Consider the following 14,687-nt stretch of genomic DNA (forward strand, 5'->3'; position numbering starts at 1 on the left):
GACAGGAGCACTCCATATGATTATGACCATGAAATGACTACAAAAGGTATCATGTTTAGCACTCACTCACGTCATGAGTCATGTCAAGTTTGAAAACTGATTGAATTATCATGAACAGCCTTTTTTTTTTAACAATTGATACTTTACTTATCTTTTCACAAGCAATTACTGCATCACACATTGAAGAAAGGCTATGCCACATAGGCATTTGTGTCCAGTTCCTTTCAACATGAACCACATTTAAGGTCAAATTGTTTTACATTTTCCACATGTCTCACCTGCGTAACTCCTTGGTAAGCCTGCACAGCAAAGTGCCATCTCTGAACTGATGGGCTGCCACTGAGAGAACAAGCTGGGAAGTGTACAGAGGAAATACAGAAGTGAGGAACGTTGTGAAATAACATATCTTATGTCTGGAGGTCACACAGGGTGAAAGAGGCCCAAAGTGCTAAATTTACCTGGAAATACAGAGACTCCTCTGACTGAGTCCTGGGTTGAGATGTCCACAAGATTGTCATATATCTGTTTCACTGACTCCAGACCTGTGAACAATGACAGTTCAGGGTTTATCACAAGCAAACTGCTGCTAAATTGCAGGTTAAAATAAGCAAGTTGTTGCACCTCCTGTTAACCCATTGTCAATTTACATACTGCAATCTAAGAAAACGGCACTGTATGCAGGTAACATATTTCCTCCTTCAATTTCCTGTCAGTTACCAACTTTTAAGACTTAAATTACGTCACACATTGTCCTTTCTTCTGTAAACAGTAGACTGTTTTTACTGTGTAGCTTAAATGTTTAACGCTATAAGCCAGAAAGTGACTCAACTTTCTTGAAACAAGCAGTTAAAAATGTAGCCTTGATATTTACAGATACTATATGTTGTTAACTCATGTGTGGTTGTTGATAAAGGTGTCTACATGTATTGGAACACTTTTCAAGCCACTGGCTAACTCAACTTAGTTGCAGCTTAGACTATATCAAAGTAACTTACATGTATTCTCCTCTGCCAGCTCTTCGTCAGATTGCCCAAAGCATACAATCAAAACGTACCGGTCCATGTCGTGTAAGCATCAGTATTTTCACTAATAATGTTAGCTTGTATTAAAATATCGTCCAATTGTGAACAACAGCCTTTCGCGCACTGTCACATTTCCCACCGCTTCTTCTTCTTCTGTAACATATACAAAGTACAGGATGTTGACACCAGACGCGCCATTGCCACCTACTGGACTGAGACTGAACAACACCATGGCCCTTTCTCATTTCTCGAACTCCCCTCCTCGACTCCTATCCTCGATACTTAGTCCCGCCCACAGGAGATGCGAGCGGAGGAGCCGAGGAGGGGAACCGAGGAGAGAGGAGGGGAAGCAGCAGGCGGTTAGAGAAATGAGAACTCCTCTCCTCTGAGCGGTCATTTTAAAGAGACGTCCATTAATGATGACAGAAGGCACAGCAGCCCTCTGTCTGATGGACAGATGTGTTCATGATGACTTATATAATTTTACTTTGATTCATTCACAGTGCGGTATAATGAGACAATAACAAGCTACAGATGCGGACACGCACACACACATATATATGTATATATTTATATAAATATATACAATTTCAGAATCAAACAGAGCACTCATAATAACGTAACACTATCAGAGACTGGATATATCCCCCCCCCTCTCCCCTCTGGTCGCTACAATGAGGGAAATAAATTACGGGCCAAAAGTTGTATTTACAAGTATTAAAAGTAAGCAGAGGACACCAAACCAACTGAGACCTGTCTGTCCGCTGCATCTATGCACACACTGTACCACACACACCTACACCACACACACGGACATACAGCTCCTAAAACAGGCTACAGCCGTTGTGTATTTTATTGTGAAGCACTAAATGGTTTTAGAAAAATATCGACTCTTTGTTTGTAGATATCTACTAAACAAATACAGAGAGTAATGTAGGCCTGTTATACTGAATGATATATATTTAACACACTGCTCTGCTTTCTGCACGGACCTCACAGCTGTTCTCATTGTAAACATCGCGTCGCGATGAAAGCAGTTAATAAAATAATATCCAGGGGATGCATGCAGAGCTGTCATTGACTGAGATAAGTCCGGCCGTGCGTCACGACTCTTTGAAACATCTCTGTTGCCGGAAATGCATCCATGAAGGAGCCGTGGAGGACCGTGGAGGATCCATCAGTGTATCCTCGGTTATAGCTCCTCCAGAGAGCCTCCTCGACGCTCGGTCCTCGAAGTGCATTTAGAGAAATGAGATTTCCTTCAACATGGCGCGCTAAAATTCATTTCCAGGTCACTACCGGAGGACCGAGGAGTCGAGGAGGGGGATTTGATGAAATGAGAAAGGGCCCATGATCCCGAACAGACGGGTGAACACATCGAAATCGTTGCAATCATATCAGTTCATTCACTCTACATCGAAACCCACAATTAAATAAACTGTGAATTCTAAATGCTCTCTTGGCTGCAATACAATATGAAAATGGCATTCATAGGTCAATAAGAAAAATCTCATTTATATGAAAATTGACTGAATTACAGAATTCACATACTGTCTAAATAATGCATTTTGTACTTAGTTTCTGGTGTAAGATTTTTTTGACGTTTTACAGTTCGTGGTGTTCATAACAAATCATTCATAAATGGCAATTTGTAAATTCTTTTTTATTACTACTTTACTAACATTTCAATCATTTCTGAATATTTTAGAGCAATAACTGAACTTATGCTATAACTCATGAATGTTATACGTTGGAATTTTGTTTTGTATTTTAAGGAAATAAAATCAATCAGGAGCATTGAGCAGTGCAAGACAGGCTTTTTATTTAAATATACTTTGTAAATACAAAATATGTCACATAATAATAGAAACAATTATTGTACTTATAGTTTTCATTTGTACACATAAAACTGAAATGATCTTAATCATGATAAAAATCCATATTGTATTTGCTTACTGGTACATTTTCTGTAACTTCCCTTTTCCAAAGTGATCTACTGATGCTCACTGATCCCCACAACACTGATGGATCAACAGATGATGACATTTTAGCATCCCTAGTTGATTTCTACAGTGTGTTCCTGGACGTAGACGATGTAGTGGTGAGTGTTTTCTCCCTGAGTGAGGACTGTCAGAGCCTCCAGGCCATTTGCGTCCTCTACCACCATCACCTGGTCTCCTGTTAGACCCCCATCTGCATTCACCACCATCAGCTGGTTTCTGCAGTCCCCCACTTCCTGCTCATCATTCACCTGCAACTTCAGACAAAGCTCGACATCAACATTTTGCTGTAAACACTCGTGATTTCCTGAGTATGTGATGAGATGTTGTTTACCTGTTGTACGACGGTAACAGTGCCTGGTGCCATGGCGACCATGGAGGTGACGGCGTTGTGAGTCTCTGAACTGTATTCAGTGATCTGCTGGATATTAACTAAACATAGAAAACACACATTTATTGTGACGTGTCACAAAGTTCATATGAAAGCATGTCGGCTGATTTGTGTCTACTGTCTGTTTATCACTGTTGCTGTGGTTACCGTTGTCATGTAGGGATTCTTCAGGTACTTCTGTCAGCTGCTCTTCATCCTCCACAGACACATACTGAGCCTCCACTGTCTCCCCAACCTGAATATTCATAGATAAGGCAGGGATTGCATTTACCTGAAAATACTGACATTGATGAATAAATAAACTACATTCTAACATGATTGAGCTGGCATGTTTTTCGTTTTTTTCCCCGCTCCTGACATTTTGGTATCATTTTGGGACAGAAACAATAGCTTTTGTGTTGTTAAAATATTTCATACAATAAGTGAAAACTATGACCCAAGGGTGGCGCTAAAGAGAAAAATCAGAGCGCACCCATGTCAATATAGAATAACCTCCGGGAGGCGTTTAATGTATGTCCAAAATTGCAATAATCATTCCAATGTGACAGACCTGCGGTGAGACGATCATAGCCAATCCTCAGAGCAACGTTAAAAAACTGTTTCAATGTATCTATTCTGTGTAAGGGAACACTGTTTACCTCCCAGGTGCCTTCCACCACTTTCAGCCTGTGTTTGCTCTTCAGGTGTCGATTCAGCTCCCACTTGGTGCCATAAACAAATTCACATTCAGGACACTTCATACCCCCTAAACACACACACACACACACACACACACACACACACACACACACACACACACACACACACACACACACACACACACACACACACACACACACACACACACACACACACACACACACACACACACACACACACACACACACACACACACACACACACACACACACACACACACACACACACACACACACACACACACACACACACACACACACACACACACACACACACACACACACACACACACACACACACACACACACACACACACACACACACACACACACACACACACACACACACACACACACACGCGCTATTTTAGGTTATGCTGAACAAGCATTTTGTTTTGTACTGCTGCAGGAATTAAGTAATATTTAATGATTTTTCTCCTGGCACAAAATAGATTCTCGCTCCTGAGAGTCTTCACCACAACACTTTTAAAGTCTTTACTCAGTACAAGTGTCCTACTTTGGCAAAATGTGACTATAAACAACATGAAAAGTGTCGACAGGGCAGAATGAGAGCAGAGTTCTGACCTTGCTGTTTCAGAGAATCGGGGTTAGGCAGTCCAGGTCCGGCATTCTGATATTTCTGATCCGGGTGTTTTATCTTGTAGTGTCGCTTCAGGGGACCTGCAATGTTACAGGAGTAGTGGCAGTGTGCACAGCGAAATGGCTACAAAGATAGAAGAAAACCAGATATGACATGATTAAAAAAATATAAATTTGACTTTTCAAAACATCTTCTCAATCCTTTTATCAAAACAAGAACATGACATCTGGAGTGATGCTTGTGTGTTATTCCAACCTTAAACTCAGCGTGTTGCTCCATGTGTCTGAGCAAGGACGGGTTGGAGGCCGAGGTGAAGTCGCACTCAGAACATTGAAAACGCTTCCCTGAATTAACATAAAAAATGATTCTCCTTTTATCAATCATCGCTTTTTCACTTTCTAAAAAATCCTGTTCCAATGAATAGACAAATAATATGTACCTTCATTGGTGTGGCTCAGTCTGTGGCTTTTGAGCGTGACTTTAGATTTGAACTTTTTCCCGCACAGATCACAGAGGTGACGTTTCTCTGTGTTGTGTCGGTTCATGTGAGTCTTCAGGTTACTCCTGCTGCGGCCCGCATAGTCACACACACCGCACACATACGGCTTCACACCTACACACCAGAACAAAAGAATAACCACATGAGACAACAACAATATTCCAAAAACATGACTTTTATAGAGTCAAGGGGATATAAAAGTGTTTCAAATCAAGATGGTATTTGATGAGGTCTTACAGATGCACTCTGTTCAATGTTGGTCCTTGAAGTAATATTGCTCCAAATAAGACAGAACGTTTTTTAATTAAAAATGTTGTTTATGAGTGCATTTACATTATATGTAGTTTATTAGAATAACATAACAATTAGCAACATATATTTACAGACAAAGACTACATTTGTGACTGGATTGTTTGTGATGCTTATGGGCAAGTTTTCTTTAGTGGGACATGCAACATCTCAAGGATGGTGGGAGAAAGTGTGAAGAAAACCAAGTCAGATAAAAGTGCTGAAGAACATAGTGAGCATAATGCATTGCAAGGTGTTTTTTGATTAACTGGCTCTGCTCACTGAGACCTTCATCAACACCTGTGCTGGATTTATGTCTGCCAACATCCTCAGCCTGGGATGTAACTTCAAGGTAGCGAGATCATTGAGGTAGGCAAGTGTTTAAAGAGGTAGGTAAAGAGACAAAGAGGCTGATATGAACAATTCACTTCCTCAAAGCAAAACATTGAACATCACAGCTAATTAAGACATGGTTTGAGTATCAAATAACTTCAGCTAAGCAACCACATAGTCATTAGGCATTGGTACTCATTAGGTTCCGAGATAAATATAACATTTAAGATATTTAACATAAGGTCTAGCAAAAGAGTTGTTTTTTAACAAACTATCCTTGGAAGGAAAAACAGTCCTCAAAACTGAAAAAAATAATGTCTGATTTTGTCAACAGCATACAAGTAGAACATTTAGTTTGTTAGAGTTTCTATTTGTATACAATGTGAGCAGTGTGTATTTGTCTAGTAGTCCATCCTCCTGGAGGGCAGCCAGGAGGAAAGAACCAGATGGAAGAAGCTCACTTCACACATTAATCATGCAGTGAAACACTTTGCATGTGTTTCTCCATCCTTGTGCAGTGTGTGTGTGTTTGCCTGGTTTAAAGGTAAAGGAATATCGCACCTTGATGGGCCCAGATGTGCCGCTGGAAGTCACTGCTGTTCTTTAGGAAGTAGGATTCACAGTAGGGGCACTTCTCTGCGCGCTGCACCATCAGTCCTTTACCCTGCACAGGCAGTGCATCTGTACAACACATCAACACACAAAATGAAAAAGCAACCTCGGAAATGTTAATAAACTTGGTTATGTGAGTTCATATTTATTTCAGTTAGGTGCTATTAAGTGCAGGGTAGAATCAGCAAACTAACCCTCAAACTGATTAAACCCTCTGAGCCCTACAACCCACTGTGGATTTGAAACACATGTTGTTGTTTTTATTAAATCTACAAAATTGCATGATTTGTCATCGAGAATTTGAAATCAGAGATTCAAAATATCAGATGGCTGTTGAATGAATCATGTGAGTCGAATGCTTTAGGTTGAAAGCGACAGGTTTGAAAATTAACGCTTTTAAGAGAAAAATGTTTTAACATGTTTTGTGTCTATATCTGTAGATATACTGTATTTGTGTGTTCTTTACCGGGGTGGGATGTTTTGATGTGGTGCTTCAGTCTGTGCTCTGGATAGCTGTTGTGGCAGACGGGACATGCTGCACTCTTTCCCTGAAATGAACAGCAAGAGAAAAACATGACAAACCCCACCAAGAGAAATCAATCGTCAATGTCTGCATCCTTCACAGAAGTAATCGGTAATACACTGTGTGCCCAACTATTAGGAAAGTTGTATTTTTGAGGATTAATTTTATTATTGAACCAGTACAGTGCTTTCGGTCAATCCAAAATATGAATAAACCTCAAACCTGAATATTAAAAAAAATTCAAGTGAGCTTTAGGCTCTCCTAGGAGAAAACATATGTGTGCAGATATTGGGCCCATTGTGCATGAGACAAAAGAGTTGCTTAATAATTATGCACCCTGATATTGGGTGTTCTCCTTAGGCCACACCCTCCCTCATTACACAAATACACATAACCTAATATGCTTAAATCTAATATGCATTCAAGTTTATACAGCTTGGAGTTATATGCATAACAACTATGATATGGTCAAAATACGCATCTACCATTGTGCACACAGTGAACACTTAAGGTTTTACCCATGATTAAAGCTTCAGATTCCAATATTAACTTTTGTATCCAGTATAGTGAAGGCTTGCTACCTGTTCCTGGTGGGTCCTCAAATGGGCCTGGAGTTTGTATTTGTCAGGTGTGGTGTATTTACAGCCGGGGTTGGAACAGGGCAGCAGCACGCCGCTGTGCTTCTGGATCTGGTGCCGCTTCAAAGAGCTTTTGGTGATGGACGAGTAGCTGCACTTTGAACAGTAATGTGAGTGCTCCTTGGTGTGTGTGCGCACATGAATGTTATAGTGGACTTTGAACCAGAACAGTTTACCTATGCAGCAAAAAAGAAACTATCAAACACTCAAGCCACATAGAGGAATTAGTAAGTAATAGATAATAATATACTATATTGTGAAATGAAACTAATTAAATAACAGGATAAAACAAAACCAGCTTCTCACCACAGTATTGACATTCCAGGTCCCCATACATTTTCCTGAGCCGTTGGAAAGACTCCATATTGAGCCGAGTCTTCGGAAGAGATGAGAACACCTGCTCGAACGCATTCGGATGGAAAACCTCCGACACCTGCCGACAGAGGACAAAGATTACAACTCAGACTGCCAGGAGCGAAGCTGCTAGTTCAGGAGTGGATGGGAAGACCTAGTAGAATTCCTCTAAGATAAGTAAATATTTCAGACGCATTATAACAAATTGTTCAATAACAAATTATAAGACTACATCATACTACCTTTTGAGTGTTAACATTGTCTGTGAACACCCTATACAGATTTGTAAAAAGCCTTGTAATGTTAAAGATCATAAAGGCACTAGAGATGGATTCCTTAGTGATGTCATTTCCATCGACAAAACAATTAATCAGGAGCTATTTCGATATTTGATAAATCATCAAATGATATTTAGGTCAAACATACCATAATTCTCTTGTTTGGCCTTCTCAAATACTAACTTCTTTGTCTAAACATTATATTAAATGTAATATCTTTGAGTCTGGATTGTTGGACAAATAAGGCAAAATGATCCATTATGAAAATAAGTGTTATGTGCTTATGTGCTAGCTGACATTATTGTACTTGTATTTATGTTACCCTTTCTGAAAGTGGAGTTAGTTCATCTCCCGCTGCGGCCGGTGATGACACAGTTGTGTGTGTGTTCTCCTCAGCTGAGTGTGAGTTTTCTTGCGTACTTTCCTTTAAGAGAGGGGTGTTCGGTGAGCACGCCTCCTCAGTGTTGTCCTGTGATGTCTGCCCAGCTGTTTCTTCATCCTGTCTGTCAATGGGAGTTGTAGTTTCTGAAGAAATGTCTGAATGAAGCTGTTCTTTGGAACTTTGCTGTGCATTTATTTTTCTTTCCATACCCTGCACTTCTTCTGTGGTTTCACTCTGAGATTTATCTTCTTCTTCCTCTTTCTCTTGCTCCACATCTATGCTCGCTGCTACTTTTGGCTGCCCCCCTTCGCCATCTCCCAACTCCTCCTCTCCTACACCATTTCCTCTACTCTCATCTCTTGTGCCCTCATCTTCCCCCTCCTGCTCGATCCTTAGCCCTTCCTTCTCTACATCGTCCTGCTCCTCCTCCCCCCACATGCCTGCCCCAGGCTGTATCAGGTAGTAGCTGTTGTTGATGCAGTCGGTGAAGGCCTGTCCCTGGTCCAGCTCCAGGTGGGACTCTTTCAGGTGACTCTTCAGTCTCTGGGAGCTGACAAACTTCCCATCGCACACGCAGCACACATATAGGAAGAGGTGTTTCCTGACATGAGCGGCGAGGTTGGCCATCTTGGTTGCAGCGTGGTCACAGAGGAGGCAGGCAAAGGGACGCTGGGGCCCGTGGACCAACAGGTGGCGCTCTCGCTCCAGCTGGTTCTTAAAGCGTCGGTTACAGGTGGGACAGTGGTAGAGGAGCTGCCTGAGGCCCTGACGGGTCTTCAACCTGGACCACATGAACAGATTAGAAGGGCAGGTGTGACAGAAAGGAACAAACAAATATTCCATTCCTTACACACTTAATGTATATATAATGTTGGGAAAACACTGAATGTACTCTTCCAATATCAGAGTAGCACATGATAACAAAGGCCCTATGTAGCTGTGTACGTAACAGGATGTATGATTACCTAGAAAGCGTCAGGACACACTATTTTAGGAATACGATAGCTATGTGACAACAATTAACATGATGATTCAGCCTCTATGGAGATAGACATATGACAAGCATGATGATTTCTGACGTGGGCCTTAGCTTATCTAAACTAAACATTGAATACTGCTTTGAACTGGTAGTCCTGCATCGTGTGACTGTGTAACAGCCTCTCTTGTATATAAGCATGTGAAGGACACTGTTCTGGGAACTAGTTGTACCAAATGCTCTGAATGTGATGACTACTTCCATTCTTGCAAGGATTATAAATACATGTATCCTGATATTGAAGCTCAAGCCGGTGACGAGTGAGATTTTTCTAACATATAATATCCTGCTTTTTATTTTGTTACTGTAAATTCAACATGTATATTTTCTACTTTTGTAATGCTATTTTATTTCTATTTGAGATTGATTGAGAATTTACATTTTGGATTGTTTATTTCTAGTGTTTTAATTTCTCTAACATACAATGCCTTGTCTTTTTATGCTGCTGCAACGCAAACATTTCACAAATTGGGATCAATAAAGTACTTCTTATCTTATTCTTATCTTAAATAATGTAGATGTTTTAAATCAAACCTGAGTATTTGGTAGCTCTGGTAGACCGCAGCATCATTCAGGTTGTGTCGTTTCTCCATGTGTTTCAGCAAGTTCTTCAAATCTGAGTATTTTTTCTCACAAAAGCTGCAGTGCTGCTTCACCTTCAAATGGACCCGCTCTATGTGCACCTGCATTAACAGAAACACAGAATCACTGCTGCGCCCAGAATAACAATTGATGTGGGTGTTGAAATGAGTATTGTCTCAAAGCTGTTGTGTTAATAATAATTATACTCTGGATATAACACTTTGCTACTAATATTATCAATATCTGTAATAGAGTTGGTACAGCACCTTGAGGTGTCCTGGGCTCAGGCAGTTGAAAGGACAGTGCTGACAGCTGAACTTCTCTCCTGTGTGCTTCCTCAGGTGAACATTCAGGTTGGCTTAAAAGAGAAAATATATATACATAAAATGATGAATTTAATGATGAATCAATAAGGACACTGACACTGATCTACCTTTGATGGCCGATGCGTAGTCACAGTGAGGACACTGGAATGGTTTCTCCTGGGTGTGTGTCCTCAGGTGGGCGACCAGTGAGTGTCTGAACTTAAAGATTTTGTTACAGAACTCACAGGCAAAGATCTTCAGCTGGCTCTGAAGTAGACTGGGAGACAGAGAGTAAGGAAATTACATTTACAAGTTGACGTATAGTTTGCAGTTATTATCATGGCAGTGAATTTGTTGTTGTTGAAAAAAATAGACAACATCCTTTGTGGCTCTAGGCTGCACAGATAAGCAAATGACCAATACTGAAAGAGAATACTCTTAACTCTTCAAATTAACGGATAGACAAGGCAAGCATTTTGTTAGATAGTCAGATTAGATTATTCACATTAGTATGTAGCTTGTATTTTACACAGGATTCCCCAAAGCTAAAATGACAATAATATAAAATCATTGTTAATACATTCAATAAACAGTATGCATACAGTACTTGGTTGCATCTTGCTTGATAGAATATTCCTGAAAGCCTCTGCTCGGTGCTGTTGTTGTGGAGGTCGGGTTAGAACTAGAGTAACAGGAGGGAGGTAAGGGGTACATTAAAGGTCAGACTGCTTCAAGCACCAAACAACAGGAGCTTAAAAACATTATTTATAACAACATGTTTCTGTGAGATTTTCTATACCAAGCTTATATCAATGTGTCTTTGTAACCATCAATCATGCAATTGTAGGGGACATGGACATTCTCCATCACACTACCTTGGCTCCTGGTCTGTTTTAGGGTTACCCTCACAGGAAGGGGCTTCACTTGCAAGATCTTGTGTCTGACCCTGGAAGAATAAATAAAAGACAAAAAAACACACTTTAACATGTAAGACTGATTTTTTTTTTTTTTAAATAACCTTCTACAGAAACACAACCCTGAGACACTTGTACACCAAGAGTGTGACACTGTTAAGAGTTTATAAATAAATCTATCCTACGTAAATTAAATCCACACTGTCTGCCAGGCTACATACTTTACAGTTTTGCTGAGTTTACCTGAGGTTGAGCTTGGATTGCCAGATAATCTGCTTCCACTGAATTGTCCTCTACTGGAACCATTTTAGAAACACCTGTTGAGTTAAAAGGTAACAAGTCTTTCTTATAAATATTTCTGATAAAGCAGTCCAGTCAGTCTTTAGTCAAAATGTTTATGACAAACCTGGAAGTGTTTTATCTTCAGTCAGAACGACGCTGATGACAGACTTCTTGTTTCCTGTTGCTAGTCCTCCTTCTTTGGAGGGGCGGCTTCGGTTATTTCTTGGGGATCTGAGGCTGCCCGTGTCTACAAGCATAGAAAAAGAGGGGGTTAGGCCGCTAGCATCATTCATCTTTTACAAATCATCATAATTAGCAATTAGTGTCCATCCTAGGAATAATTCATTCAAAGAAACCATGTTCTGAACTTAAACTCACCTTTTTTTCTCACAAGTCCTGCCCTTGCTGGATTTTTTTGCATTTGATTTGGATCTACTCCAACAGAATCCAAACTCCCAGAACTCTCAGCTCCCGCTCCACCAGAGACGCTCCCTAAAATGTATTGGGTCTGTTAAGCATAATCACCTAAATCACCAAGTACAATTCATGTATGTAAATTGTATTCTTCTGTTCCTTTACCCAACATCTGTAGTGAACACATTTAATCATCTATCCAATAATAGATTATCCCAAACATGCTTGCTGTGGTCACTTTGAAAAACTCCAAAATGTACTTTTTAATTGCTGATTTATTTAACTCCTCACTTTTCTCCTCTTCGTCCTCCTCCTGCTCCTCCTCCTCATCCCTCAGGCAGATGTGTTTGAGGATCTGTCGTCTGTTGCTGAATGAGCGGTGGCATTCTTTACATTCAAGCCCTAGTGCACCGTTATGTATTTCACCTTAGAAAAAAAGAAGTTAAAATGTAAATGGTGGAAAACAGTTTGTGTAGTATATTTTCAAAAATCTCTAATTGAAACCATATACTTGAAACAATTAAAGGTCATAATAATCTTCTATCATGCATAGGATACTTCTTGTCTTTTGTATGAACAAAGTACTATGGGATACATATCAATTGACCAAGACTACCTTGTAATGAGCTACATTGTTTGTCTCCCTTCTCCTTATTCCCTTCTTCTTGTCTTTGAACATCATCCTTCAGAGAACTGGAGGAGTCCGCCTTGTCCTCTGTCAAATCTGTGCGCGTCTTCTTTGTAGAGCCTTTTGGTCGTCCTCGTTTTCTCTTTACTGGGCTCTCTGTGAGCCGACATAACAGCAGAAGAAATAAGAAGACAACACCAGGTTATTTGTCAATGAACTGATTCCATGAAAGGATTGCAGAAACAACAAGACATTATTGTACTTGTATTTAAGTACATCTCCATCCATATCTTTTTTTCTGTGTCGGATATACTGTAATAGCTAATGCCTTGTGACATAGAACTTCATTGTAATCTCCCTAAACAAGGTCAAATTCATTCAAAAATGACTAAACAAAGTAATAATTATTTTGAAATATTATGTGCATAGTTTTTTTTGCAATGATATGCTAATCTGACCTGCTGGTGTCTCCACAGTCTCTCCTATAAGGGGCTGCAGGGAAATGATGATGTCATCAGTGGCTTCCTGCTGTGGGTGCAGCTGGGAGCAATGGGCCAGCAGCTGAGAGCGACTGGGAGAGAAGATGTTGCACAGCCGACACATAAACACAGATCCAGCTGTGGAGAACAGGAAAGAAGACTAATGTCAATGCCTGCTCTCAACAATAAAGCAAATGTTGTTATTTTTGAGTGATTGTACCCCATTTCCTCATTCTGATACCCCCAAGACTAAACCCTTCAACCAACTGCGATATCTATCAAGAACTTGTTTTGTTTTTTTGCTTGACAGTGCATAACATCTAATATACAAACACAAAAAAAGGAACATTGCTTCAGGCCATCTTTATTTGTTAAGGTGTTACATTCTGCCAATTAGTTTTTGCAGATGCTTATATTTACATTTGTCATTTTCTTGTGTTTAATTGTAGGCCTAATGTCTATATTGTACATGTAACAGAAGTTAAAAGGAGAGAGAACATCAAGAAAATTGGAGGGAATGTGAATTAAATTATAAGGAAGGCTAATGGAGGATGTCATTTATAGACAGCACAGGTTATTTCAGAATTGTTAGGACATGTCAGCTTTAATAGAAAGTAGCATCTGATCTGACAATTACTGTGTCCATCCACAGATAACGATACCGTGAGCGTGTTAATATTACAACTTTAATATAGTAATATGTATTTGATTATTGTTAAATTGATGATTAACAATTTAATAAAAAATAAAAAAAATGAGAATATGAGCTTTACGTCTTTCCTTTTTAGATAAAGGTCGAACATCAATCTTTGTCCACACAGTTTGGTGCTGTCTCAAAACTTTCAATATAATAATTATATAACGGTGACAGATTCAGGGTTGACGACAGTCAACAGTTTCTGCCGTCAGTCATGACAGCTGCCGAGAATGACAGTAGAGTCGACGTGTCGACTTTATCACAAAAAAGCCTGATAATAATGAAATAAATAAATAAAAACAAACTTAACACGTTTGTTTATTTTGATTTGGCCCAAACTAACATGAATACCCGACACACATATTCGAGTTGAAGCTAGCCAAAGTTCTTACCTGCTTTTTGTCCATCCATTTCATCAGCGATTAAACAACAAAACAATACTAATTTATCGATGGTGTTACGGCATATACAGCTAAATACCATCACTGAATTTACATTTTAGAGCCTTATGATACAACGCACATAGACATTTCTGACGAATCTGCCACACAAGTCCTTCCAACCAGCGGAAGTGCTCTGTTGTGACGCTAGAGCTGGCAGAGCAGCGCCCCCTGTGGCGGGGGGACTGAACTTCGGCTAGGGAGGGAACTGCAGCAAATTAGGAGTTCAGTTTTCCTCAAAGAAACACATTTTGGCCATGGTTAAAACGTATATGTATATTATATGTTGCC

The 14,687-nt window shown here is 39.9% G+C and overlaps 2 protein-coding genes across 5 annotated transcripts in view; both read right to left on the bottom strand.

Annotated features, from left to right (window-relative positions):
• mtbp (MDM2 binding protein) overlaps window positions 1–1,156 on the bottom strand; it is a 29,803-nt gene extending 28,647 nt beyond the window's left edge. For all 3 annotated transcript variants that reach the window (XM_071205835.1, XM_034103529.2, XM_071205834.1), the window contains exons 1-3: window positions 996–1,156; window positions 459–542; window positions 279–352 (exon numbers count right to left, since the gene is read on the bottom strand). In XM_071205835.1, the coding sequence (XP_071061936.1) occupies window positions 279–352; window positions 459–542; window positions 996–1,062 (225 nt within the window). In that variant the 5' untranslated portion in view covers window positions 1,063–1,156. The remainder of the gene's footprint in view (window positions 1–278; window positions 353–458; window positions 543–995) is intronic.
• Window positions 1,157–2,832: 1,676 nt separating this feature from the next.
• On the bottom strand, window positions 2,833–14,513 carry zfat (zinc finger and AT hook domain containing). 2 transcript variants are annotated; one of them, XM_034103212.1, is made up of 24 exons: window positions 14,349–14,513; window positions 13,239–13,397; window positions 12,769–12,936; window positions 12,444–12,578; window positions 12,117–12,230; window positions 11,863–11,985; window positions 11,700–11,773; window positions 11,418–11,488; window positions 11,150–11,224; window positions 10,671–10,819; window positions 10,504–10,595; window positions 10,190–10,338; window positions 8,560–9,400; window positions 7,912–8,038; window positions 7,549–7,781; window positions 6,911–6,992; window positions 6,394–6,513; window positions 5,152–5,325; window positions 4,968–5,056; window positions 4,697–4,835; window positions 4,052–4,158; window positions 3,561–3,648; window positions 3,357–3,454; window positions 2,833–3,273 (listed from the first exon to the last, which is right to left on the bottom strand). In XM_034103212.1, exons 1-24 carry the CDS (start codon window positions 14,437–14,439, stop codon window positions 3,079–3,081), a joined length of 3,693 nt encoding a protein of 1,230 aa, XP_033959103.1. In that variant the 5' UTR covers window positions 14,440–14,513; the 3' UTR covers window positions 2,833–3,078. The 2 variants fall into 2 exon arrangements, with proteins under 2 accessions (XP_033959103.1, XP_033959102.1); XM_034103211.1 differs by having other exon boundaries at window positions 2,833–3,279.
• Between the last annotated feature and the right edge of the window lie 174 nt (window positions 14,514–14,687).

The sequence above is a fragment of the Pseudochaenichthys georgianus genome, chromosome 16 (assembly GCF_902827115.2).
Source record: "Pseudochaenichthys georgianus chromosome 16, fPseGeo1.2, whole genome shotgun sequence".
In the NCBI taxonomy this organism is placed as follows: domain Eukaryota; kingdom Metazoa; phylum Chordata; class Actinopteri; order Perciformes; family Channichthyidae; genus Pseudochaenichthys; species Pseudochaenichthys georgianus.

Bases quoted from the DNA above. Each gene is read 5' to 3' on its own strand.
- zfat (XM_034103211.1), bottom strand. From the start codon at position 14,439: ATGGTATTTAGCTGTATATGCCGTAACACCATCGATAAATTAGTATTG. The intron at 10,820-11,149 runs GTACTGTATGCA...TCTGTCTCCCAG, and splicing joins ATCAAGCAAGATGCAACCAA to TCTACTTCAGAGCCAGCTGA. The intron at 9,401-10,189 runs GTTTGATTTAAA...CATGTGGTCCAG, and splicing joins CAGAGCTACCAAATACTCAG to GTTGAAGACCCGTCAGGGCC.